This window comes from Chrysemys picta, chromosome 3 (assembly GCF_011386835.1).
Source record: "Chrysemys picta bellii isolate R12L10 chromosome 3, ASM1138683v2, whole genome shotgun sequence".
Classification (NCBI taxonomy): domain Eukaryota; kingdom Metazoa; phylum Chordata; order Testudines; family Emydidae; genus Chrysemys; species Chrysemys picta.
Genome location: NC_088793.1, coordinates 128,399,337 through 128,426,668, shown reverse-complemented (window position 1 = coordinate 128,426,668; position 27,332 = coordinate 128,399,337). Strand labels below are relative to the sequence as shown.

General features: G+C 40.6%; 1 protein-coding gene across 7 annotated transcripts in view; it reads left to right on the top strand.

The window, feature by feature from the left end:
• Positions 1 to 27,332, top strand: part of WDR27 (WD repeat domain 27) — a 198,279-nt gene that overhangs the window by 39,338 nt on the left and 131,609 nt on the right. For 6 of the 7 annotated variants that reach the window (XM_065590464.1, XM_065590463.1, XM_065590462.1 and 3 more), the window contains 8 exons: positions 255 to 358; positions 802 to 869; positions 2,881 to 3,014; positions 10,043 to 10,125; positions 12,810 to 12,888; positions 15,330 to 15,401; positions 19,079 to 19,182; positions 21,148 to 21,237. In XM_065590464.1, coding sequence (XP_065446536.1) covers positions 255 to 358; positions 802 to 869; positions 2,881 to 3,014; positions 10,043 to 10,125; positions 12,810 to 12,888; positions 15,330 to 15,401; positions 19,079 to 19,182; positions 21,148 to 21,237 — 734 coding nt within the window. The remainder of the gene's footprint in view (positions 1 to 254; positions 359 to 801; positions 870 to 2,880; positions 3,015 to 10,042; positions 10,126 to 12,809; positions 12,889 to 15,329; positions 15,402 to 19,078; positions 19,183 to 21,147; positions 21,238 to 27,332) is intronic. The other variant, XM_065590465.1, reaches the window with a different exon arrangement.

Genomic DNA, 27,332 nt, shown 5'->3' with positions numbered 1-27,332 from the left:
TTTGAGCCGTTACAGAAAATCATAAATATTTCTATTCTTACTTCTCAAAGCCTGTCAAATTTTCTAATTTACTTGTATTTTCAAAAAATCTCCATTTAACATTGTAATGCCCAGTTTCATTTTTTTGGGATGCCATTTTTCTTTGTGTGGTGGTGGAATGGGGAATAGAATGCTTGAACAAAGCAGTTTGTGTGTATCTTAAGTGATAAAAAGGAAAATGTACAGATAACTCTTTTTCTTCCGTTTACAATTAGTTTTCCTGCTGTAAATGCCAGATGTTTGTGGATAGGAAGCTCTACTGGTTTGTTCATAATTAACTTGGCAAACTTTGAATTAGAAGCAGTTTTACATTATAAAGGTATGATCATAAAATATTTAATTACAGTTTGATATGATTCATAAGTATTTATTTTTTCCCTCTGATCTGATGTGAATGATATAAGGATTTGTATGCAAAAATGGTTGCATAGGGCTGAAAGCCAGGGCTCCTGATCAATACATGGTTATAATTCACATGCTGTCCCTTTTCCTAGTTGTGCTGATCAGTTGCACTAGCACACTGTTATGAAATAATTAGTAATGAATTTGCATCTAATTTTATAATTTATTTACGATTATTAGACATAAGGGCTTTGTTCATGTTGCACTTTTACTGATGTAAACTGGGAGTATCTTTACTGAAGACAATGGAGTTACACTGGTGTAAAATTAGTACAGAAGTGATTTGCACTCAATATTTTCTCTGATTTAATTTCCTGTTTAAAAAAAGGACAATACAATTTTACAATTTTTCTGGTAAAGATTACAGTGGCCTCACCATTCAGTTTGCTGGATCATGCGCATTAATGAGGAAGGCAGTTAATGGGAAGGTAAGCACACAATTACTATGTTTATTAAACAAGTTATTAAGTTTCAATAACTTTCAGGTGAATGGTGCAAATACTGTTCAATTATTTTTAAACTTCTCTGTTTTATTTTCTAAAGTTTTGTTATCAAAATGTTGAAAGCATGCTGAATAAATTTTGTTTTACTTGCTGTGAATTGTATAGTACTTTTACTGAAGGTGGTTGATGATTCCACTGTATAGTCAATGAGTAACTTTAAAATCCCCACCACGTATATACTATTATTTGTAACAAAAACTTAAATAGATGTTTCTAGTTTTTGATATGAACCTCAGACAGTTATGTCAGGAACAACAAATGAGGCAGGTGCTCACCATTGGGGATTTCGCGCCAGTAATGTGTTGGATGGAAACTTCTATTTTCATTGTCTTTGGGGAACATGAAATTTTTCACTTGCTGTGGCCCATGCAGTACAAGGAAGTCCCTCAGGATACTGCTCAAGTGGGTCCACAGTCCTGGATCATCTAGACTTAAGGAACTAAACTCAGCACAGCTGTTTCTTGCGCCTCCACCACTCTCTTCTCTGATCTACACTTTTCTTCAGGAATGAGCATGGTTCCATCCATTTGAGATGGAGATATGGATGCTGCAGTAGCTGCCATGTCACCTGCACTCTGACTAACTGAAAGATCAGGCATCTCCTCACCATTCATGTCCTCACTGGGGCCGGAAGGCTCCCCGTGAACATCTGTGTCTATGTATCTCAGGAGAGCTCCTTCCTGCTTAGATAGAAAAGCTTCCTTTGCTTGTTTTCTTTTTCTGAATGCTGCCCCAGAGGGGCGTTTTCTTCTTTCACTCTGACTGCTGTTCTGTGCCAGCTATAGTGGCTCTCAACACTCAATTGAAGGGGACAAATAAGCAGGCTGGTAGGAGGGCCTGAATGAGGGAAGATATCAGCGTCTTAAAGGCCTAACTGGCTCCTACTACTTCAGTTGACTGTTCTCCTCAAATGGGTTCAGGGAAGCAGCAGGAAACAGGAAGCTCCCTGAGAAGCTGGTGTTAATTAGTCCAGGCTCCTGGGGGGTGCTAGAGAGGTACATAAGAAGCTCCTCCTTCTCCTCTCTCTCCCTGCAGCTCCTGCTGCTTTCTGTTATTCCTGCTCACCTTTTCTCCTGCCTACCTGTTATGTCTCTTGTGCCCTCCTTCCTCCAGTACAGCACTCCACCATCTCTGTGCATCTAGAGCAGAGAGGATACATATGCACCACCAGCAGACACAATTTTCTACACTCTGGGTCCTAGTGGCACCCCCCCCACAGTCTGACACCTGAGGTGGCCACCTCAGTTTGCCTTGTGGTAAGGCCAGCCCTGTTCCCAAGCAAGCTGCAGGGCAGGATCCCTTCCAATCTTTTTGAGAGAGCTCTGAAAGTTATTTGATGATGCACCACATCAAGTGCACCACATCTTGTGCACCACATCAAGAAAGCATGACCTGTTACTTAGGGCATGTGAGTTTTTCCTGCTGGTATGGCCTATTTGCTGCAGTGCTTGTTGCCCACAGGACTGTAAACTGAGCCAAGGGCCTTATTCCTACTTAAAAACAGGAGCGTTTTTGTTTTAAAGATGACTTCTGCTCACTCATTCCTGCAGCCCAGGATCTTGATATAAATTCACTTCCTTGAAAACCCACGGAATTTCCTCCTAGATACACTTCCTTTTCATGCTACTTTTATGGTATCAGGAATGTAGAGGGGGTTAGAGTTCACACTTCACCCCAGGTATGCAGGCCAGTTTGGGGTGCAATTAAGTTCCTTAACCAGTTTGAACATATGTTTAGGAAGACAATGGCTGCCCTCCTGAGTACTGCTTAACCCTTTGATTTTATCTAATCTATCTAACAGTTACTGGTTTATTTGCAGTTTTCATGAATGGCATTGAATAATCCCTCACTTTCTGCTGTCATCAATAACGTTTATTTAGAGTTATAGCTTAATTTGAAGTGAAGGGAATGTTACATCATGGTCTTGTCACTGCAGGTTTTCTGCTTGCTTACCTCGATGTTTGAAAATACGATTGCTTTGCTGGAGATTAACCTTGCTGCTTTGATGAGATCTCAGCAGAGTGATTTTCTCTTATGTGGAAAGGAGAAGAGGCTTTCAGTTATTGCAAGGTATGGGATGGTTTCAAATATTTCATGGTTCTAGTAGTGTCCCCAGAGGTGCTCCACTTCAGATGTGTTTATATTCCATGAACCTTTGATCAGAGATCTTTGGTGGTAGAGCCCATTTGGCCCATGCGTGCACTCTACACATCCTCCTGCCCGGCACTGAGACTATATAGGGCTGTGCAGTTGAACCACCCTTAGTTCCTTCTCTGCTGCTTCATCCTGAGACAGATTTAGCTCAGTGGTTTGAGCATTGGTCTGTTAAACCCAGGGTTGTGAGTTCAATCCTTGAGGGGGCCACTTGGGGATTTGGGGCAAAATCAGTACTTGGGCCTGCTAGTGAAGGCAGGGGGCTGGACTCGATGACCTTTCAAGGTCCCTTCCAGTTCTAGGAGATGGGATATCTCCACTAATTATTATTATTATTAGATTGTTAGTGTGCCTTTCTGTTCAAAACTACAAACTAATTACCTTTCCTACTTATCTATGTACCTAGTGAGCTAACTAGCTTGTATTTTGAAGGGTTAGTCTCAATTCCTTCCCCCTTCTCCTCAGATCACTGTTGCTCTAGAGTATGCCAGGCTCTCTAGGCTTCAAACGGTGCCTCTCTTGCCAGAAAGTTCTCCTCGTCAGTGACGGATATTCCCAGTGCATCCGCTGCTTGGAGGAGTCATATGTCCCTCAAAAGTGCTCCGTTTGCTCTGCTTTCCTAGCTCTGCCTGTAAAGAATTGAGAGATGAGACTCTGACTCTTAATGGTGGAACGTTCTCTCCATTCAGTATCAGATCCAGGCCAGCACCTCCCCCCCGGCCATCAGTTATAAGATTGGGGTAATCCATCCATTTTTCCTCCCTTCCTGCTGTCCTCTTTTCCCCCTCCCTGTTGCTCATCAGGGACTCCGCTAATGAGTCATTCCTAAGTCAGAAAGTTGACTCCCTTCTGCTTATAGGAGCCACAGAAAAGTTCCAGTTCAGCACAGAAGGGAGGGGGCTTCTACTCCAGCTGTTTCCTGGTCCTGAAAAAAAACGGGGGATGGAGACCGGTTTTAAATCTAAGACTCCTAAATAACTTTTTGAAATCTCAAAAATTCAAGATGGTGACTCCCACAGTGATAATTCCATCATTGTAACTGGGGTATTGGTTGTCGGCCCTTGATCTTCAGGAAACCTATTTTCATATCACCATTCATCCATCTCAAGCGATTCCTTTGCTTTTTGATGATCAAGATCACTGTCAGTATTGAGTGCTCCCATTTGGTCTCTCTTCTGCCCCCAGGGTGTTTTGGAAGATGTTAGCAGGGGTTGCAGCTTACCTCGAACAACTGGGGATAATTATATGTCTGTCTAGATGACTGGCTACTCAAGGGCCAATCTTCAGTGAAAAAAGAACAGGAGTACTTGTGGCACCTTAGAGACTAACAAATTTGTTAGTCTCTAAGGTGCCACAAGTACTCCTGTTCTTTTTGAGGATACAGACTAACACGGCTGCTACCCTGAAATCTTCAGTGAGGTTCTCTCTGCAGTAAGGATGGCAAAGTCCCTGTTCTGTGAGTTAGGGTTGCAGGTCAACGTCAAGAAATCTATTTTGACCCTGGTACAATGGATAGAGTTTATAGGGGCCTCCTTAGATGCAATATCAGCCAGGGCTTACCTGCCCACTGTCAGGTTCCTGATGTTAACAGCTTTAATCTCAACGATTCAAATCAGCACACAGACATCAATAAGAAATTTTCTTCAACTGCTCAGACACATGGCAGCATGTACCTTTGTGACACTTCGTGCCAGGCTACACCTTTGATGTTTCCAGGGCTGGCTCAGGACTGTTTAGACTCCAAACAAACACAGTCTGAGCAAGCTGGTGTTGGTCCCTTGTCAAGTTTGCGATTCTCTCGGTTGATGGAAAGACCCAAATAAGGTCTGTGTGGGAGTTTCAGGACTACAAGTGAGAGTTGGACTCTCAGATACTCAATCAGATCTTTGACTTGGGGGTTCCAGATATAGATCTGTAACACGAGCGGACTCACCCCTGCGGCGCCTCCTGCTGGTCTCTCAGGGAATTAGCTCAACCCAGCCTCCGGAGCACCCTCTGCAGGCCGGTGATCTGCTTTGCTCTCTACTTCTGGGCCCCGTGTCCCTCCCAGGACCCCGGTGCCCCTTGCTCAAGGTGCTGCACGCTGGCAGTACCCACACGCTAGGTCTCTCCTCCCAGGGGAACCCCACTCACTACCCTACCCCGCCTCAGTGTCAGGCTACTGCCAGTCACCATCTAGCCCCACTCCCTGGGGCAGACTGCAGTATCAGCCTACTCATCACAGACAAGGTTGGGTTTGGGCCTGCTGCCTTGGCCTATCTCCGGGCTGCCCTCTGCAACTCCCAGTACCTCCTGGCCTAACACTAGGCCGCAGCCTGGGTCTTTCCAGGCTGGAGCTCCCCAGCCTTTCCCCAGCCCTGCTCCACCCAGGTACTCTGCTCTAGTTCCCTGCAGCCAGGCCCTTCTCTCTCTGCACTCAGAGAGAGACTGCTGAGCGTCTGGCCACCCTGGCCTTTATAGGGCCAGCTGGGCTCTGATTGGGGCGTGGCCCAGCTGCAGCTACTTCCCCCAATCAGCCCAGGGTGTTCTCTCTCACCCCCCGTCCTTTCCAAGGGCTGTTTTTAACCCCCTCAGAGCAGGAGCGGGTGACCATCCCGCTACAAGATCATTAGCAACAAGAAGTGCGAATGACTTTGTTTGGCGGGAAGGGTGCTTAGACCATCTCTCAGTGGGAGATGCCTTTCTTATTCTGTGGACAAGAGGCCATCTCTGATACCTCTGCTTCTGAGGGTGGTAAACAAAATCAAGCATGACAAGGCCACGATCATATTAATAGTTCTGACATGGCCCAGACAGACCTAATTCACCTGTTTGTCAGGCAATGGCTCCTCTGTCCATTCCTCTTATTCTCTCTTACGAAGCACGTCGGATGTTTCACCCTACCCGAGGATCCTTCATCTCAAAGCTTGGCTTCTCGATGGTTCATAGGAATAGAGACTTCATGTTTTGAGGAGGTACAACAGGTATTATTGAACAGTAGAAAAGATTCCATGAGATATACGTAACTTAACAAGTTGAAGAGGTTCAGCATTTGGTGTGATCAGAGACATTTTCCACCTGTTCACTCATCCTTCTCAATATTTTGGATTACCTTCCAGAATTTAAAAAGACAAAAATGATGTAAAAGTTCTATCAGGGTACACCTAGCAATTATAGCAGCCTCTTATTCCCTAGTTGAAGGATTTCAGTTTTCGCTCATCCCACAACTGTGAGGTTTCTCAGAGGGTTGTGGAACCTTTTCACTCAAGTTAAGGAACCCACTCTAATTTGGGATTTGAATCTGTACTTAAATGCCTTATGAATCTTCCCTTTTGATTCAGTGGCTACCTCTTCCCTCATTAATTCTTCTATGAAGATGGCCACATTGCCTCTGGATGAAGGGTTGGAGAAATAGGGGCTCCCATGGAAGGCCCTCTGTTTATATCAAGTATCAGAGGGGTAGCCGTGTTAGTCTGAATCTTCTGTTAGTCTCAAAGGTGCCACAGGACCCTCTGTTTATAGTATTTTTCAAGGACAAAGTTTCCTTATGTCCCCATCTTAAATTTTAATCAAGGTGTCATAGGAGTTTCATATTAATCAACTCATACATCTTTCCATCTTTTTCCCAAAACCTTATCAGTCCAGGGAGGTTGCTTCATTACAAACCTTGGATGTTAGGAAGGCATTAGCCATTTTTCTGGGCAGAGTCAGGTAATTTGGGAATTTACTCAGACAGTTTGTGTCCATTGCAGATAGATCTAAAGGTTCAGCAGTTTTCACCCAGAGTCGCTCGACTTGGGGACTTCTGATCGTGCTGTATCATGCTTCAGATCATCTGACATTCAACCTCCTTCTAGGGGCTTGGTCCATTCCACGAGATCTCTATCTCTATGGTCTTGCTCAAATGTGTTCCTATTCTGGACATTTGCAAGGCTCCAACTTGGACTTCAGTATATACCCAAGATGTACCTTTTCCAGACATTATGCTGTAGTCCAGTCTTTAAGATCAGATACCGCCTTTGGGAATGCAGTTTTGTCAGTCTTGGATGTGGCTCTGAAGCCCCATCCTCAACCTGCGGCTACTGCTCAGTAGTCACTTGAAGTGAAGCCCCCTGAAGAAGGAGAGGTTACTCACCCTGTGCAGTAACTGGAGTTCTTTGAGATGTGTGTCCCCATGGGTGTTCCACTACCTGCCCTCCTTCCCCTTTGCTTCAGAGATTCCTTTGAGGACTTTGCGGTTGAGAAGGAACTGAGGGCACGTTGACTGTACAGCCCTTTATAGCTTCAGTCCGGGGTACAAGGATTTGTAGGGCAAAGGTGTGAGCCAAACAAGTGGTACTACCAAAAATCTCAGCTCAAAGGTGCATGGGGTGTAAGCACATCTAAAACGGAGTGCCTGTGGAGGAGATACATCTGGAAGAACTCCAGTTACTGCATAGGGTGAGTAACCTCTCATTTTTTCTCAGTGTACAGAACTATGGATTTGTATTCTAAATCTGAAATACACAGATTAAAAAACATTAGAGGTTATATTGTTCCATGATCACATCTTATTAATCTACTCATTTGCCTATCACTGTAAAATACTGTAGTTTAGCTAATATAGTGGGTGAAATCCTGAAATCCTTGGCAGACCTTCAACTGGTTTCAGTAGGGCCAGCACTTCACCCATACTGTCTTGGACTCTTCAGTCAGTATTCAAATAAATGAGCAATGAATTGGGTTTTTTTAAAAAATTCTGAGAGCGCGGGCGGGCAAACTTTTTGACCTGAGAGCCGCATCAGGTTTCGTAAATAGTATGGAGGGCTGGTTAGGGGAGGGTGTCCTGGCCCAGCCCCCACCTCCTATCTGCTCCCCCCGGGACTCCTGCCCCATCCAACCCCCCCTGTTATCTAATGGCCCCTCTGGGACCCCTGCCCCATCCACACACCCCACTTCCTGTCCCCTGACTGCCCCAGACCGCTGCCGCCCCATCCAACCCCTCCTCTCATTCCTGACTGCCCCCCCGGGATCCCTCCCCATCCAACCACCCCTTCTCCCTGCCCCCTGCTGCCCCATCCAACCCCTCCTCCTTCCTGACTGCCCCCCGGGATCCCTGTCCCCATTCAACCCCCTGTTCCTCCCCCCAACCACCATCCACACCCCTGCCCCCTGACCACCACCCCAAACTCCCCTGCCCTCTATCCAACCTCCCCTGCCCCCTTACCATGCTGACTGGAGCGCTGGGGGCGTTCCAGCCACGCCACCCGGCTGGAGACGGGCCACGCTGCCACCGCTGCCGCCACCACAGAGCACTGGGTCAGGCCGGGCTCTGCAGCTGCGCTGCCCCAGGAGCTCATAGCCCCGCCAGCCAGAGCATTGCGCCGGTGGCAGAGGAGCGAGCTCAGGCTGTGGGGGAGGAGGACAGCAGGGGAGGGGCCGAGGGTGAGCCTCCTAGGCCAGGAGCTCAGGGGCCGGGCAGGACAGCCTCGCGGGCCATAGTTTGCCCACCCCTGTCTTAGAGTAATGTTTTGGGAGTCCTAATCCTAGGTCAGGTTTGGCTGTGCCTGTGTGGTCCTGGTAACACCATACATTTGGGGTGGACTTAGTCAACTGTGCATTCTTCAAATTTGCACTTTGCAAAACGCTAATTGGTATTTCTCTGTCTCTATCTGATAGCAAAAAATATAACTTATAGTATTTTATTCTAATATGAAGATCTTATTGTGACGGGTTGGATCACAGAAAACCCCTTGGGAACTGCCAACTGATGTGCTGGGATTACCTCTGAGCCCACTTTCCCTGGCAGCTTGGGACTTCAGTGCCCTGCCTGGTTCGAGCCAGACACGCTAGCCTGCAACAAACACAGACCCAGGTCTGAACAACGTCCCCCAAAAGCTACAGGCTTAACTGAAAACAGCTTAAGAAGTGTTCCTGTCTCCGACACTCAGATGCCCAGCTCCCAAGGCTGTTCAAACCCCAAATAAATCCGTTTTACCCTGTATTAAGCTTATACAGGATAAACTCATAAATTGTTTGCCTTCTATAACACTGATCGAGAGAGATACACAGCTGTTTGCCCCCGCCCCCCCAGGTATTAATACATACTCTGGGTTAATTAATGCATTAAAAAGTGATTTTATTAAATACAAAAAGTAGGATTTGAGTGTTCCAAGTAATAACAGACAGAACAAAATGAATTACCAAGCAAAATAAAATAAAACACGCAAGTCTACACCTAATACAGTAAGAAGCTGAATACAGATAAAATCTCACCCTCAGAGATGTTCCAATAAGCCTCTTTTACAGACTAGCCGCCTTCTAGTCTGGGTCCAGCAATCACTCACACCCCTGTAGTTACTGTCCTTTGTTCCAGTTTCTTTCAGGTATCCTTTGGGGTGGAGAGGCTATCTCTTGAGCCAGCTGAAGACAAAACTGGCAGGGTCTCCCAAGGGCTTAAATAGACTTTCTCTTGTGGGTGGAGACCCCCTCCTCTCTCCTATGCAGAATCCAGCTCCAAGATGGAGTTTTGGAGTCACATGGGCAAGTCAGATGTCCATGCATGACCCAGTTCCTTACAAGTGGCAACCATTGCTTACATGCTACCTTGAATGTCCCCAGGTAAACTTCTTATGTGGATTGGAATCTTCCAAGGTTCCCTTGTCTGTTAAGTGTTTCTTGATTGGGCACTTAACTTGCAAATTCCTTTCTTAAGAAGCTGACCAAATGCCTTACTAAGGCTACTTACAATCAAACAAGTACGCAGCCAATATTCATAACTGCAAATACAAACATGATACATGCATACAAATAGGATGAATATATTCAGTAGATCGTAACCTTTGCAGAGATATGTTACATGGCATATGTAGCATGAAACGTATTCCAGTTATGTCATATATACATTCATAAGCATATTTCCATAAAGCATTATGGGGTGCAATGTCACATGTATCTAATGCAATTTTGTTGATTTTTATCTTTAGTTGCTCTCTGTTGCCAAATTCTCCATTGTGTACTGAGTCTTTGAAGAAGGAAAGCTGCAAACCTACCAATAAAAAAAAACTTGGTAAGTGTAAACCAATCTTAAGGTGAACAGTCAACATACAGATTCTTCATAATATTACCTCGTATAGCTAACTAGTGCTATATCTAGTCGATATATTATTTTTATTGTCAACTTGTAAGTTGCATTATATTTTCAATTCTATGCTTTATTTAGTGCTACTTTCCTTCCTAAAAATGTACATGTATAAGTGGTGGTCTTTAAAAAATTAAACTTTTGAGAACTTTCTGTAGGGAGTGTGGAACCTTTGATTATGTGTCATGGCATGCACACAGAGGAGTTAGATAAAAAACATGAAATACTGTTGCTGGCAGATTGCAACATAACACTATTTTATTTCTTTGAATGATAACTTGCAAGATCCCAAGAACAGAGAGACAAAGCAGGCTAGTTCCTAAAACAAAGGGGCACAACTCACCTCACCTACTTTAGCTGTCTGCTTGCAAAATTGACTGCTTTTGGGTCCAGTTTTGCACACTTTCCTACAGAGTGCTCTAGTCTACGAGTAGGATGAGGACCCCACCTTGAAATTTGAAGTGAGAGTCTACAATTTAACAGAGTTTTTAGTACACCACAGCTTTTCAGTTTGCACATGTGATTCAAGTTAGTTAGTTTTGCTCTTTTTCCAAGGAGATTTACTATAATTTTCAGTATTGTCTTCTTTAAATTCGTATGTATTCATGGTCAGTTTTCCGGTCCTCCTCTTGAATGAGTTGTCTTTTGACAACATTTTTAACGAAAGCAAACCCCATGCAAATGCAGAGCTTACTTGATTGTAAAGATTTCAACCGGTCTACTTCCAATACCCGTGGTAGCACATGTAACATAGGATTGTTGGGGCTGCTAGGCTCCGCGCTTTGTTGCAGGATGCCTCTCATTCCCCAAAGCTCTGTCTGAAGTGGGAATCCTAGCAGCTCCTAGAGCTCCAGCTGGGGAACCAAAGGCTAGCAGACTTTCTGCTGTGGAGCAGCTAAGTGAAATCAACATTCTTGTCATTTTCATGGCTGCTATTCAGTGAATGGCAGCCATAAAATTGACAAGAATGTCAGTTTCACATTTTGTTTCAGGAACACTGGAGTCCGTGTCAGTTCATGAACAGGCATTAGAAGAAACCAATCACTCTTCCTTCTCAAGTGGAGGAAAAGTGGTGCAAAAATAGCTGTTGGAACTAGTGTATGAGAAATGCAGAAGAAAAAAATATGTAAAGTAGTACAGAGTACATGAATCAACCAGATGAGATGACAGTGGAAAGGAGAACTATTCTGTCTTTGAATAGTTGGGTTATCAAAAAAAAAATGTATGATTAAGTCGTTTCCTATTGTATGGGGGATGTATTTGTTGAACCTTGTCATAACATCATAGGACAAAATTGGGATGCTTTTTGTCTCCCATCATTGTATAATTATATATTGCTCAGACTTGTAGTCAATAGAGTTTCTAATAGTCAATAGCATTTGTAATGGAAATATAAGACATCTGCTTAGGGAGGCTGTTATGTATATAATTTCCCTTTGACTTTAGTAGGAGCAGGATCATGTGCATTCTTTAAAGCAGACTGATGTCTTACTTTCAGTTAGCTCCATAGTTCTCTGCAAAGAGTGCTTTGTGTGAGCTGTATAACGCTGTCAGGATAGTGAATCCAGCTATGTCTGTGTTCATAACCATTGGCAACTTATGACTTTTGTAGAATATCATCCAAGCAAAGTATATCAGGCTGTCCAGTATATCCTTCAAGAGGGACTAGAGATCAAGGCATAATTTGTACGGTTTGTCCTCACACTTCTAGCAAAAGATCACTGATTTGCCTTTTGACATGAACCCCCTAAGACTCATGAACAGGGTGTTAACCTGCTGCCAGATAATATTCTTCCCTATGAATTTCATCTCGGGGGGGGGGGGGGGGGAGGCTGCTTTTAAGTAAAAGCGTCTCATTACTTAAAGTTTTTCAGGTACTGGAAGAAAATTTTTGTCATCTCATTGTCCCAGTTGTATAGAGGTGGTGCAGCTACCTCCACAGATATGGCAATTTCTGCAGTATCCTTGGGAGATCTTATTGAGTTCAGACAGCTTTGGAGACCATTGTATTATAAATTCAAATCTTATGTACTATTGTGGGATTGTATATTACTTGTCTAGGGCAGTGGTTCCCAAAGTTGTGGCTTGTTCAGGATAAGCCCCTGGCGGGCCGTGAGATGCTTTGTTTACCTGAGCGTAAGCAGGTACAACTGCTTGCAGCTCCCAGAGGCTGCGGTTCACCGCGGGGCTACAAAACTATAAATCTTCCTGCAGTTGAAGGCTTTTATGGAAGCTGGTATTAGTGATATCTATGATCACTTTCAAGTGAATGCTGTAGAAGGTGAAATATTAAATCTAATATTTAATAATTAAAATTTTAATCTGGTGTTTAGCATTTGTTGTTTTATTGATTTGTCACATAAACAGCAATATGTAAAGAAATATAAATTGTATTCTCTCAACTGTCCAGTTACTGGTATTCTAGACAATTAATTTGACACATCTTCCATAATTATTATCCAATTTTAAATATTTAGAATGTAGAACAATTTATACATAAGGAGACAGCAATTGTTCCATTATCTTAAAGAAATAATTTCCCTCTAACTTGAATTATGGAAATGTAATGTTAAGAAAATTCTCTACTAAAAGTTCAAGCTATTTTAATGCAGGTATGAAGGACACAATGAAAGACCAGTCACTGGTTTTCCACAGTAAAATTAAGTCATCAGGCTACACAACAGCACCACAGTGAGTAGAAATGCTATTAAAGGTATTTTATATGGATGTAATATTACTGTACCTTGTTTCCTTTTTTATTATGTAGAAATACCTTGTGGCAACTGTGGAATAAATGATGCATTGAAAATAAAATAATGGTACAAAATACAGATAAATAGGCTGCTAACAATGTGTTAGAAATTAAAATACTCAGTTTATGAGCAATCTATTGATACTTAATAATACCTCATTTCATCAATAGGGATAGACACATGCAACTTTTGTTCACCATACTCAGGGGAGAAAGTAACTCTGAAAACTTACTGGTCTGGGGGCCTTGGGCAGAAGGGGCGGGGCTGGGGGATCAGCATCCCCTGGCCCGCACCGCCCGGGGCTCCAGCGGCGATTTAAAGGGCCCAGGGCTCAGGCCACTGCCCCCTCCCCCATTGGTAGCCCTGCTGGTAGGGACCTGGCAGGGCCGCCAACGGGGGTCACAAAAGAGGCAGCGACGTTAAAGCGCTGCCGCGGCAGCACTTTAAGCAGGGCCCTTGCTTTAAAGTCAGCTGGGTACGGGCCAGTACCAGCAGCCACTTTTTACCAGTATACTGTACCGGCCCACTTTAACCCCTGTCTGTACTTCTCTTGCTTCTTTCCTTCTCTTTCACTCGATGACATTCTCTCTCCTTCAACATGTACTTTTGGTTTCTGTTTTTCTCTATTAAGTCTATTTAATAAAGAGTGTGCAATAATTCCCTCTTTCCTTTCTTGTATAGGATTCTTGCTCTCTTATCATCTCTCTCTCTCCTTCCCCTAATTCTCTCTTTGCTTCTGCCAAGGGAACCAACATCTTTTCCACTCCTCTACACAGCTGAGAGGCAGCTTAAAGGGGATGAGGGAGGAGCACCAGGCTAGTAGTAGGGTAACACTGACAGACCCCAGTCGTCAGCAGGCAGGATTGAACCTGGGACCTCTGGAGCTTAATGCATGAGCCTCTACTGCGTAAGCTAAAAGCCACTTGGCTCTTAGCTAAGGCTGTTGCAGACTCATTAATTTCTAAGGGGTCTCAGTGCCACTAGAGGGGACACCACACCCAGGCGGTGTGTGGGTTACAGTAGCACTGCAGAAGCAACTTCCCCGTGGTGCCTGACAGTGCAGGAAGCCCATTAAGACTGCCCACAGTAGCACTCGGACAGCTCAGTTCAAGCTCTTCTGCAGCTGTCTTCAGTAATAGCCAGCGCTAAACCTGCCAGTTATCACTCCTCTTCTGCTGCTGCTGCTTCACAATGGAGGAGATAGTAGGAGGGGAGGTAGCCATCAGGCCTAACACCAGTTGTTTCATGTGGTAGCATCAGTTTATGCCTAGGGCAACCCTTGCTTTGAGTAAAAAAGGGAGGTAGGTTAGAGATGTCATCAGGGCTTCTTTCTCTCCCCCATTTTCATCAGATGCCAAGTCCTTTAACCTTAAAGGTTATCTTGTTTATATTTCAGGGCACAAGTGTGCCCTTCTCAGACACTTTTAACCATCAACTAGAATCTGTACTCACTGGCACATACTCATGACAACTACCAATTCCCTAGTTTTTCTGTATGGGCAGAGGGTGAAAGTAATTTAACTAAAATGACATGTTTTAACCCCATAAAGATTTTTGCGCTCATGTCACAATGTGACCATCCAGGTTAAATAAGTGACTAAGTTAGGTTGCCTGAATGTAACTGAGAGTAGAATTTAGACCAGTAAAAATCACTCAGTGTTAAGGTTAGCTCACAAAAACATTATATCCATGCTGGGTGTAAGTTGTACATAAATGCCCAAGATTCTTAGATCCCAGAGCCAGTTACGTATGCGTGTGTGTAAATATGTGTATATTGTGTGTGAGTGTATAATAGTTGTGTGGATATTCATAAATATGAATGGTTGTGGTAAAATGAAGGAGGAATTATGCTACAATTGTATGGGCCACCAGTTTGGGTCCTTGAAAGAGACTTGGAGAGAAGGGTAAAATTGTTTGATTTGGGCTAGGAGGGCTTATGGTTCTGTTAGATGATTGATTGGGGCTGGGAACAATCATATGTGCTAGAAACTACCATCTCCTATTGGCAACTTTTTCAAGTCATCTCAAAATGTGTAGAATGAGCTCTATCCACTTGGTACAGTGACATCCTACTAACTACTTGTGTAAAAAGGCTGCTGTTCAGAAGTAGATATCTCAGGCCTTTATGTTCTTCAAAGTGTAGCACCCATCAAGTGTGTTATTACAAGCAATATTTGGGAGTGAACTAGAAAGTAAGATGATTACAGGGATCTATTCTTCTGTTGATATGTACATATTTCTCACTGTCACTAATGGAACAACTGCATGTATGAAGAGGAAAACCGAATCACTGTTATTTTAAATAAAATACTTATTCCTGAACAATGTTTCAGAAGTGCCTTTATATAGGTATAGCAAAGCCTGTTTTCTTCTTCTCAGAATGACCATGTTTTCTCCAAAGACTAACTTGAAGAAAAATAACAAGATAGAGTGGAAGAGCAGTTGCAAACGGTAGGTAATTCAGTAGATTCATTAAAAAATATTGAAATGATGATAAATAGATGTTTTACTTGAAAAGGTATTTTGTAGATACCTACTTCATCTATTGGACATTTTTAAATTGGGTATATGATTTGAACTAAAATGTTTCTTAGGTTTGCTACGAGATGCATTTTTTCTGATGTACACCTGGAAGAACTGCTAAATGTTTACTCTAAAGACATTTTAGGTTACATTCATTAATCTTAAGTAAGCTTTATGTACAAAAGATAACATATATTTATGTTCTCTCTATTTTTAAAATGACGCATTTAACTTAAAAAAGCATATTGGTGCTAAACGTGTTTGGAACCATATTCCCATAAAGTGTTTTTAATGTGTAGTTCCAGTCTGAAAAGTTACTAAATATGGCTTCATGAGGTTCTGTGCTTATTGTAGCTCATTGAGTTCATATGTGTTCATTTTACAAGTGGAAATATATTTGGCCTGATTCACCACTATGGTACTCCAGTTCTACGCCTGTGTCAGTCCACTGAAATCAAAACTTTTTCCTCTCGTAAACCTATACAGTCCCATTGAATATAATGAAGCTGCACAGATTTTAGTTAGGGTGGAATATGACCTGTAGAATCATCATCACTGGCAATGATACACAATCCAGGTCTCAATGTGATCTTAAGGAGTTGACAGTTTTATGCTGAGTCGTGAAATGGATGTACCACACCCATTTGATCCTAACTGCCAGCCCTGTAAATTCACCCTGGGATCTGGCTTATCTATGTTGCAAAAGCAAAAATTAAGTGTGACAGTAGTGTTTTCTCTTGGCTTTTCTCTTTTATTAGCATTTCTGAAATGTATAATAGCATAGTGCTAGATGGTGCACTCCTTAATCACTTTGGAAAGCATTTAGATGAATAGTACTATTGATTTTAAGAAAGACTTGCATAATCTAGTATATAGTATCTAATTCCCACTCTGTGTTGACTCTGTGGTACTAACGAGTAAAACAAAACAGTTTTTATGTGTGACTGAAATAAGCAGATACAACACACCAGGAGTGTGTGTGTGTGTGTGTGTGTGTGTGTGTGTATATATATATATATATATATATATGTTGAGTAAGAAAGTGTTGTTTTTACATCTTCACTTTTCAGAGTAGAACCATATTTTAAGGCACTGTCCTAAGTAATTTTGTTATCAGCAAGAAATAATACAACAAACTGATTTTATTTTTTGGTGTGGGCATCTGAAAAAAGCCTTGAACTTGGAATTAATTCATTATTAGGCTAGCTGACCAAGGCTGCCATCATAACACGTAACCAGCACATCCATCATACTGTCTGTAAACTGGAAAATACTGGTTCATCTTGAAAGAATTAGTGGTTATTTTTTAATTAGCAAGCAGAATAATGTAAAGGTATGCCTATGAGAGTCCTAATTCCTGATAACTTTTGCATAGATGACTGGTAAAGTATTGACATGGATGCAAACAGATACCATACTTGTAACCTTCCTTCTGATGTGAGTCCGATTCTTCAGTGGGATGCATGCAGGTGAACTTCAGCATCTGCATGGGGTGCCTCTGAGATTTTGTGCAGGTGCAAGTGTCTGCATGTCTACATCTCATTGCAGGACCAGGGCCTAAAGTGTCATTTCAGTGGTTTTTCTGACCTTTGGCAGGGAACAGTATTCTGCAGATGCTTATTGTGGCTCTGTGGTTTAGCTAAGGCTGAGCTGAGTTTTGCATTAAAAGTAAGAATTCACCCTCTGTTTATGTATAGGCTTTGAAGGATTAGATTTTTATTGGCAGATGTTAATAAATACAAACTGAGTAAAAATATTTAAATTGATGATCATTAAAATTCACACATAGGCAAAGTAAGTAAAGTGCTGCTTGAGAACATATTGGAGTTTGATTTAAGGATATTTACTTTGTATATTTTGACATGTGATGTTGACAATTTGTGTTTTACTGTTATGAAGATTTAATTTTTGCGTTCAGCATCTGCTGTCATTAAATAAGTATTGTTTGATTCCCCCCCCATAATTTCCAGTAATTATGAACATTAAAATTAAAAATTGATTTTTAAAAAAAAAAATATAAATATCCATCAAAATTATATTAAATAATCATGCTGCCATGTCTAGTTATGTATGGCGAATTCAACATATCTTCACCTGCTTATATCACATAGTTTTTTGAATGCAGAATGGATTTTCTGAGCATTTACAAGGAAATCCATTAATTAGTTTGCGTTAAACAGATTTAAAAATGGGTTCTTTAAGAAATTTAGTATCAGGTGTTCTGAATGATCTCAGTAATGGAATACCAGAGTATTCAAACTTCCCATATAGTTAAAATTATGGAAGTTTTGTGGACAGGCTATATTTGAGAAGATCCGGTTGTAATTCAGTTAAGTTACTGTGCATCCAATTGTTATGATCATAGACAGGGGCAAGTCAACAGCTCATATCACTCTTAACTGGGACCATTGTGACTGCAAAGGTAAAAAACAATCATAACCCTTCCTTTATAGCCAATTTCCATTCCACAGTGGTGTTAGTTGTGGTGAGTGTATGAGAGAGATTCAGATCATGGCATGTAAAGAGCTCTCCTTGATAGGTCAGTTAGTCCAGTTGTCATTGTTTTTTAAAGATTCCCTGACCCCATGCTACCTTGGAGGTTAGTGCTTGAAAGGCTCCCATCCCCATGACACAGCCGCCTTGATTCCGCTGTGTACTAAGGCAGTAATATTACAGGAGCTGCAGCAAACAGCTGTAAACCTAGCTTAACTGGTCAGTATGCTTTAGCTGCTCTAGAGGAGTGTGAAGCACTCATAGCATACCAGTGAATCTGACCCTAAACGTTACAATAAATAAAATGATCTAATTTAGGGTTGATATTGCGTATCTTCAAATCATTAGAAGTATTTGCTTGGTAGCATTTTCTTTAAGATTCTTGTTTAGTGTTAATATATACAAATTTTAATATTTAAAAAAAAAACCAAGAAAATTCCCAGACAAAACTGTTATGATGGAGTTAAGGCTGAGAATAAATATCAATATCTTAAGGGAAAGAAACATAAAAAATACTATAATTACCCCAAAGTCCAGCATTATAAACCCAGGAAATTCAGAGTTAAGCTTAACTTTAAAAGAAATCCAAACATGTCAATGTATGGAATACACAGTTAAGGCACACAAAGAACCTTAACTCTGCCTTGTAATGACACCATAAGGGGAAAATATGAAAAAAAAAATTAAAATAGTTTTAATTTGGAACCAGAAGCATTAATATGCATCAATCATCGTCGTACAGTTATTGCTTGTTGTGACTACAGGGCAGAATTTAGGTTGTCTGCATGCTTCATGTATTTGCACAACTTCATATTTAGTATTTTTTGTAAGTTAACATTAACTCATAATTTACTGGGTTTCAATGCTTGGTTATTGTGGTAATTAAAACATCCCAGTTATGTTTTTTACCCTTAAGTTACTGATATCTATTCTGACTCAACTTTTTCTTACCACAAGTTTTGTCTGGGAATCTAAAAAAAGAGGGAAGATGTATGGATGAATTATACTTTTAATGTACTCTAACTGTAATATAAATGTTTAGCATGTAAAGTGAAAATGTACTGTTCTTATGACATTTAACTATGTTTTCCTTAACTTTCTTTTTTTAAAAGAAAAAATAAAGAATATCTATTGGAAAATTCTCCTCCAACTAAATCTGAGAGACAGATATCAGTAGCTAATAAACCAACTTCTGTTTGCTGTATTCAGTATTCAGGTATGTATGACCACTGAGAGATACTATTGTCCCTGACATCCAGGAATTAAAATAAGGGATGTGGTTTATTTAGGCATCAGCTTTACTCATCTGGGAACTGTCTAGCAATAATTTGTATAGTGTTTGGGTCATTTTTCCTTCCTTAATTGTCTGCACCCGGCGGAGGGTTGCCATCAGCCCTCCACACCCAGTCCCAGCCTCTTGCTGGGACCTCTGATCTTCCCTCCTATGAGGGTTGAGGGGTTGGGAAAGGAGGTTGACTCCTCACTCTACCAGACATTAGGAGTCCTACTCAAATCCTCGGCTTCTTTAGGGAGATGCCTTCCTCTAAGTTCATTTCCAATTCCAGGTATCAAGGAACTGGATCCCTTTAAAATGAATACCTTCACTGGACATCTGTTTGGGGTAAAAAGGGGTGTTTTAAGGTGTTGAGCACCAAGTAATTATCACAAAGATTACTAAAAATGTATAGTCTAGAGAAACAAGATATAGTTAGTCAGATCTTGATAATTTTATCTCTTACTGACAGTTCAGGAATGTGTATCCCTCTATTTAGACTAAGAGGGAACACCACAATTAGAGAAAAGCAAAATAATCACAATTATTAACTATGGCTACTTTATTAAAGAAAGGAAAATAAACATCAAAAAGACTGAACAAAGCAGAAAACAAGCTATAAAGAATGGTTATTTCAGCTGCAATTTCTTCTTCTCTATGTCTCTGTGGAGAGCTTTCAACAGAGATTACACCCTGAGTGGGCCCACTCTGGTTTGGACACTCTTCTCGTAAGATAAAACCAAAGTATATTATTCCCCAAATCAGCAGAGAGTCCTGTCTTGGTGTATCAGAGATAGCTAAAGCAATTTATAGATGGGCAAAGGAATTTTGTTTAAGGGTTGGTGGATCCTGTCATGGATAATTTAAATAATTTTATAAATCGGTAGACATAAATAATCTTAATTAAATCTTATGAAACTAAAAAGTATTTAATTCAAATACATGAAAGAAGCCATTCAAGGAGTGATCTTCAGACTGTCAAATTAATTAATATTCAGAATCTATATTCAGATTGAATCCCACCATTTATCTCTTGTTAGCAAGGTTGGTTGATATTCCTTCTCCAGGAATACGTAGTCAAAACAATTTGCTATTTAACAGGAGAATGCCTTTGGGAAGATTAGATTTCATAGCTGGTGGGGTGGGTGAATCATAGCATGGATTTGACCCCAAGCTAGGAATGTCTCTTTCCTTTTTTTGTTCGTTAATTTATTTTGGCTTCTGGTTTCCAAACTTTTTTTATACTAAATTACAGTGAAATTCTGCATTTTAAGCCCCAAGCCATCTTTGCTCTTTCAGAAATATTATTTGGGTTAAACAGTTTTCCCATCCCACTACATCCAGGAAAACATTAAAAGGCTTGATCCTGCCAACGTTTGTACACATGAATAACTTTACTCATATGAGAAGAGCCACAGAACTTCTTAGTCAAATTTGCAGGATTAGGCTGTAAAGCTATGGCTGGGTGGGCTTGTACCCATTGCTTCAGAAGTTATCAGAATACTGACAAAGGAGTCTTGGTGCTCTCATAAGAATGTTTATTTTTTATTCTGGTACCCTTGAAAGTGAGATGTGACATTTATACATAGATACATAATAATTTTTATAAATCAGGAAGTAGATAAATGTGACTGCTAAATATTTCTGTAATATTTGTTTAGGATTTTTTGTTTAAATATGTGACATTCTGCCATGTAATGAGTGATATTCCCCCCCCCCCCCCGCATCTTAACTGATTTCCATTGAAAGGGAAAATGGTAAACAAGTTAGGTGAAAGCTGATTATATATTTTTATGTGCTGTAACATGTTTTCCCCTCTTTCTGATATATTTATGATTTAAAAAAAACCCTATGATATTGGAGACACACTCCTCACAACCCATAAACCTGTAGGGAATCTTTTTACAGGGGATGGAGAGCTGTTAGCTTGTGGCCTAGCTGACAAATCTTTACTGGTATTCAATTCCAATCTGACAGGAACACCGGCTGTTTTTTCAGGTAAACTGTTTGTAAATATAGTTTATATGGAGTGATGCGTTTTCAGGTTAAATAAACTTTTAAATTAATTAAAAGTTTCCATTCTTGTCACTATATGAAGAATTAAAAAAAAAAATCCTACTGCTTCTGAGTGAGGATATAGTAAACTTGTATGTCTGGTTAACGTTATTCCAGGCTTGAGTTGGCTTGTGTTTTTCCAGAGTTCCTCAGATCACTGAGAAGATAAACAATATAAATGTATGACAGGTTTCAGAGTGGTACCCGTGTTAGTCTGTATCAGCAAAAAGAACGAAGAGTATTTGTGGCACCTTCAAGACTAACAAATTTATTTGGGCATAAGCTTTCATGAGCTAAGACCCACTTCATCAGATGCATGGAGTGGAAAATACAGTAGGAAGATACATACATAGACAGAGAGAGAGAGAGCATGAAAAGATAGAGGTTGCCATACCAACTCTAACGAGACGAATCAATTAAGGTGGGCTATTATCAGTAGGAGAAAAATCTTTTGTAGTGCTTTGCTAATTTTTGTGTGTGTTTTGCTAGATTCTCCAAATTCTATTTATTATAGGCAACCCTTGATCCACTGGATCATGGTGTATCCATAAAAGGTCTAGCCAGGTTCCTTATAAGTCAGCTTATGGCTGACAAGCCCTATTCTAGAGCGATACTGTTTGTTACAAATTTCACAGATCCATGTCTTGTCTGAGTTGGAGTCCAAGATTACAGTACACTGCGTTCTTCTTTCTCACTTTGCTTCCGTCCTCTGGATCAAAGCTGCTTCATGTTGAGCTGCACCCAGTGCCAGATATTCCCTCCAGATTGGACAGGATTCTGGATGCTCCTCCTAGCTTTCTACATTGATGTTGAACAACTTCATATCACTTTTGCACACATTTTGGTACTGCCATAAAGGACGGTCCTGCTTTCTAGAGCTGTCTCGAATCTCTCTGTACAAAATATTCTTGGGGATACAGTCTTCTCCCATTTGCCTGACATGACCAAGCCATTGCAACCTCCTCCTCTTGTTAGTACAATAGAACCTCAAAGATACGAACACCAGAGTTCTGGACTTACTGGTCACTGGCTTCAGCCCTGCGGCTCCATTCCTGGTTTCAGCCTTGTGGGGGGGGGGGGGGGGAAGTGCCAGGACTCAGGGCTTCAGCCCCGCAGCCTTGTTCCTGGCTTCTTCCCTACAGAGGGTGCCAGTTTCAGCCCCAGCACTCCCCCTGTAGCTAAAGCTCTGAGTCCCGGCATGCCTGCCTCCCCTGGCTGAAACCGGGAGTGGAGCCATCGGGTGCCCTGAGTCCTGGGAACGGAGTGGTGGGGCTGAAGCCCCGAGCCTCAGCACTCCCCGCAGCTCTAAAGCCCTGAGCCCTGGTGCTCCTGAGGGTCAGAAGCCCTGACCCCCTCTCTCTCTGTGGCTGCAGCCTCTCCCCCCTGCCTCCAGTGGCTGAAGTCCATAACGTCTTGTTTGGAGTTATGGACATTTCAGAGTTACGGACAACCTCCATTCCCGAGGTGTCTGTAACTCTGAGATTCTACTGTCGTTTACTGTAAGTGTGTCAGTCCTGTGTGCTCTAGCATCTCTGTGTTTGGTATTTTGTCTTCCCACTTTATTTTCAGGATCTTGCACAGGTATCTCATATGGAAGCTATTCAGTCTCCTGATGTGCCTAACATATGTAGTCCACATTTCTGAACCATAAAGCAAAGATGAAAGCACACAAGTCTCATAAATTTGCATCTTCACCTTTGTCGATAGTTTGCAGTTATTCCATGCGTGTTTCTGTAAAAGCCTGAAATTCTTAGCTCCTTTTCCAATTCTGTTAGTCATTTCAGTCTGAAGGTCAAGATTCCTACTGATCATAGAACCCAAGTAGCAAAAGCTATTGACAACGCCAAGAGATTTACCCTCCAGAGTGATGTCAGGTAGTAGTGAATCAGTTAGAAAGTCATTAAATTTTCACTTACATATTTCTGTTTTTGTGATTTTTTTTTTAAGTTAAAGGGTTTTTCCTTTCCAATAAAACATTAGATAATATGCAGTTATGCTAAAAACTGTGGAATAAGATTTTTTTATAGTATGCTCCCCTCTTTCTTAAAAACAGGCATTGTCTATAAAGCAAAAGACCAAATAGATTTGTTCTTTAAATCTAGAATGCAGATGTAACCTCTAAACTAGTGTACACCGAATAATCCCTCTTCATGCTAACTTAAAAGCCTTCTCAAAGGCATATGTTTGTTTATAGTGGAATGGTGCTAGCACCATAATTACAGTTGTGCCAGAGTTTTCATTAAAAAATAAGCTTTGATAGGAGGGGGGTGTTGTTTCTAACAGAAGGCATTTGTATCTGATGTTTCTTGTCCTCACTTTTAAGATGATTTAGTCTATTACCTTATTGTATTGTTACAGCTGTCTTTGCCCCATCAGTGTTCTCAGCCTTCAGCACCTGCCAGTTTACTTCTTCCACAAATATTTTTTTCTCTTTATCCCTTTCCAGCCTTTATATATGATACACACTGAAAAGATTTGTAAATCGTATCTATCTTTAAATCCTTTCTTAAGATGCATTGAGAACATTGCTATTTGATAATAGCGAGGCAGATGGCAAACTACACTTGTGGACATAGTTAGTCTACACAAAAATGTGCTTGTTATTGTTTATCCTGTGGCATATGCCTATCTGTGTTATTTACTTCAGCTTTTTATCATTAATCTAGACTGTGAATGCCTTTTATACTGGGATGATCTCTTAAATATGTTTATAAAGCCTCTAGTAAAATAGGGCCTGATCCCTGCTTAGAGCATCTATGTGCTACTGAAATATAAATAATAATAGTATGAGATCAAACATTTCAACTGTATAGCACCAGATCTGTGTTTTGTTTTGGTTTGTTTGTTTGTTTGTTTTCCCCCTTCCCTTCTGCACATCTCAGAATATCAGGAAATCCTGTATTGATTTCCTACTTACTTTCTAACAACTGTGCTGCTATTTGGAGCAGCAGATTAATATGTTTACAACTTAATTTTCTTGTCAAAGGCACTAGTTCTCATTGAGAATGCAAATTCATGGCAAGTTTGAACTTCAATTTTTTTTTTTAAAGCAGCAGCAGCTGTTAAGTTATTTGAGTGCCAAGAAAGCATCTGGACATATTTTTGACTGGTCGAAAACACCTTTTTGTACTACATCATCATGGAGGAGCATTACAGCCCTTGTATACTAAAATCCGGAACTGGAACTCCTGGTTTAAATTAAACGTGTTTTTATCGCCTGTAGTAGGACTACATTCCTATTCAGATTTACTTCTGGGTGCCACAGCTCTTAGAGTGAGGCAAAGAGTATGCTGGTCAGCTTTAAAAGGGTTACAGGTAGCATGGCTCTTTTGAAGCCAATCACTCTACAAAGCCAGCTATCATCCTATTCAATGTGCCTTAGGATTGGGGAGCCCTGAGTGAAGACTCTTTTGAAGCCAGTTGGCCTCTTCTTTACTGTGCTCTGGGGTTCAGGGACCTAGATTGCAGAAAATGTAAGTGTCCTGGATAGCTCCTGCAGTTTTCCAACCCTCAGATTTTCCTAAGGTTTCTCATGTGCCCTGCCATTTTTGGAAAATGGGAGTTGTAGTATACTGTATTTTTTACTTTTTACACAGATAACTCAAGTATCTGAATAGAACTTCACAAAATTTTAAAAACTAAACAATACAAACCCCTTCCTTTGTTCTGAGAATAAGTACTGGCTTTGAAATTTTACATGAAGGGGTATGATTGTTTTGGGTATGAAAGTTATTGCACTGTGATACGGACATAAAATGGAAGTGTCTTCTCTACCTTAATTATTGTGTTGATTATTATACAAATAATAAAGTACAACAAAACTCAAGATATATTAGGCAGTTGACAGGTAAAGATGTTCTGAGTCCCTGACCTGAAAAGTTTACAATCTAAATACTATAATTTATAAACCAGTTTATATTGATACACTTTATCACTGAAAACCTTAACTACAGTTTTTTCTTGTTACATGCTGCAACAGTACAACACCACAGGGTAATTAAAGTAATATAAAGATCTGTTCCAGGCAGAACTGCAGTTGACTGAATTATAAAAATGTGCACGAGGGGGCAGCATAGGAACTTTAAATGTCAACTGAAATTCAACAAATTTCTTATAGGGAAATAAGATTAACAAAACATGATAATTGGCTTTTATGTAACATTTTTCTTTGAATTGTATGCAATTATTAGCAGGACAAATATATTCTAAATTAGAAATGATCAATTAACTAATTGATTTCTGTATAGTGTGCCTGAATTTTGAACTGCTGTCTTCATAGTAGCTAACTCTTATTTTAACAGCCTCAAACCAAACTAAAAAGGCTGCTTCTTCCATAAACTATTTGTTGATGAGGGATTATAGCTATTGTAAACTACGATCTGCAATCAATAACTATCTCTTTTATGAAATATTTTCTTAATAGTTAGCAGCTGCTGTAGGACTGTCTCTACAGTGGAAGCCACTTATTTCCTTGTGGTTATAATAACAAATTGCTAGCAATAAAAATATAAAATTGTACCATTGTAAGGCCTACATCTTCTCAGAGTTGGAATCTGGAAACCATTTAATAGTATTTAAATGGATATTTTGCCTTCAGGTCAAATTCCATTAAAATATGATACATATAACTATTCATGGTTCTTTTCTTTGATGTAGTATTGCCTATATACTTTAGTAAAGAAATTTCCTTGAAGGTAAAACTCAAGTCTCCTTTCTATTGACTTCACAAAATTAGATTTAGGGCTATCATAATCTGTAGGTGAATTAAGAGGGAGGTTCTTTTGTAATTGTTGATCTTGGTGGTGGTGGTGGTGGGGTTGTGTTCTGTAGAATCAAACCTTGTCTGACAAAGTATCTGGTAGCACTTCAGATGGCTGAGGCAAATGCAAGGGTGCCTAAACCATTTTACAACCACCTTCCAATGCCACACTCCTCCAGGTCACAGATACCGTGCCTTCTTGACCTACTCCTTTCAACTGTCCTCCTAACAGCCCTATTGACTTCAGCTGGAATTTTTGACACACAGCACCTCTGATAATCAGGTTCCAAACGCCTTACATTAAGCATCCAAACAATGAGGTTCACAACATTTTGAAAATGGAGGCCCTTTGCTTCTAAGCTTTCCGTTATTTGGATAACTTTGTAAAAGAGAGCCTGATTCAGAGCCTGAAGACCGTAAATGACAATGGAAGTATCACCCTCCTAGAGTTAGAGTTCTTTTTAGGCTGAGACCTTTCATCAGCAAAACTCTTACAGGTCCTAGTGGAACTGCAAAGGACCAGGAAAGGGAATCAACCATACTACTTATACTCTGGTTTCAGTACTGTAAGTTTGGTGGTGTTCAACCTTTTGCTGGGGATGGGGATGAGTCCTAAGGGTAAGTGGTCATAGAGGCTGATTAATCAGAGAATAGCATTCTCTGACTTTGGAAGCCTGACATTAAAAAGGTTCATTGCAGTTCTATTTTCTGGGGAAGTTTTGTGCTACAATTTGACTAATAGTCTGATCCGCTGCTAAATTACCTATCTGAATGGGTTGATTTTAAGCAAACAAACTGTACAGTCTCTATTTTAGCAACATATTATGCAAGATTAATTATATATTGGCAATAGTATATTTACAAGCAATTCAGTGTTTCTCATTTGCATTTTTCTTTTTAGACACATCACAGTGAAAACCCAATGTCTGAAGCAAATCTATTTTTTTTTTAAATCAACCCTTGCACAATATGACAATGTGTTGATTCAGCCATACCAAAACAATTACTTCATATGACCTGCCTTCACATCCATATTTATGTGACCAGAGGATTTTTTACAAATGTGCCTAATATCAAGAGCTAAAATTGTAAACCTGATTTTCAGTGAGACAAATAAAACTGCTGTTGATCTTATGGACCAAATTGAATCAAACTTCAGAAAGTATTTTATGTTCCAAGACAAATTACCTTTATGAGCTTTTTGAAAATCCTAATGGTATTTTATATGCAAAAGAAGCCTTTAGATCTTTAAAAGATAAATCGTCAAACTGGTACAATA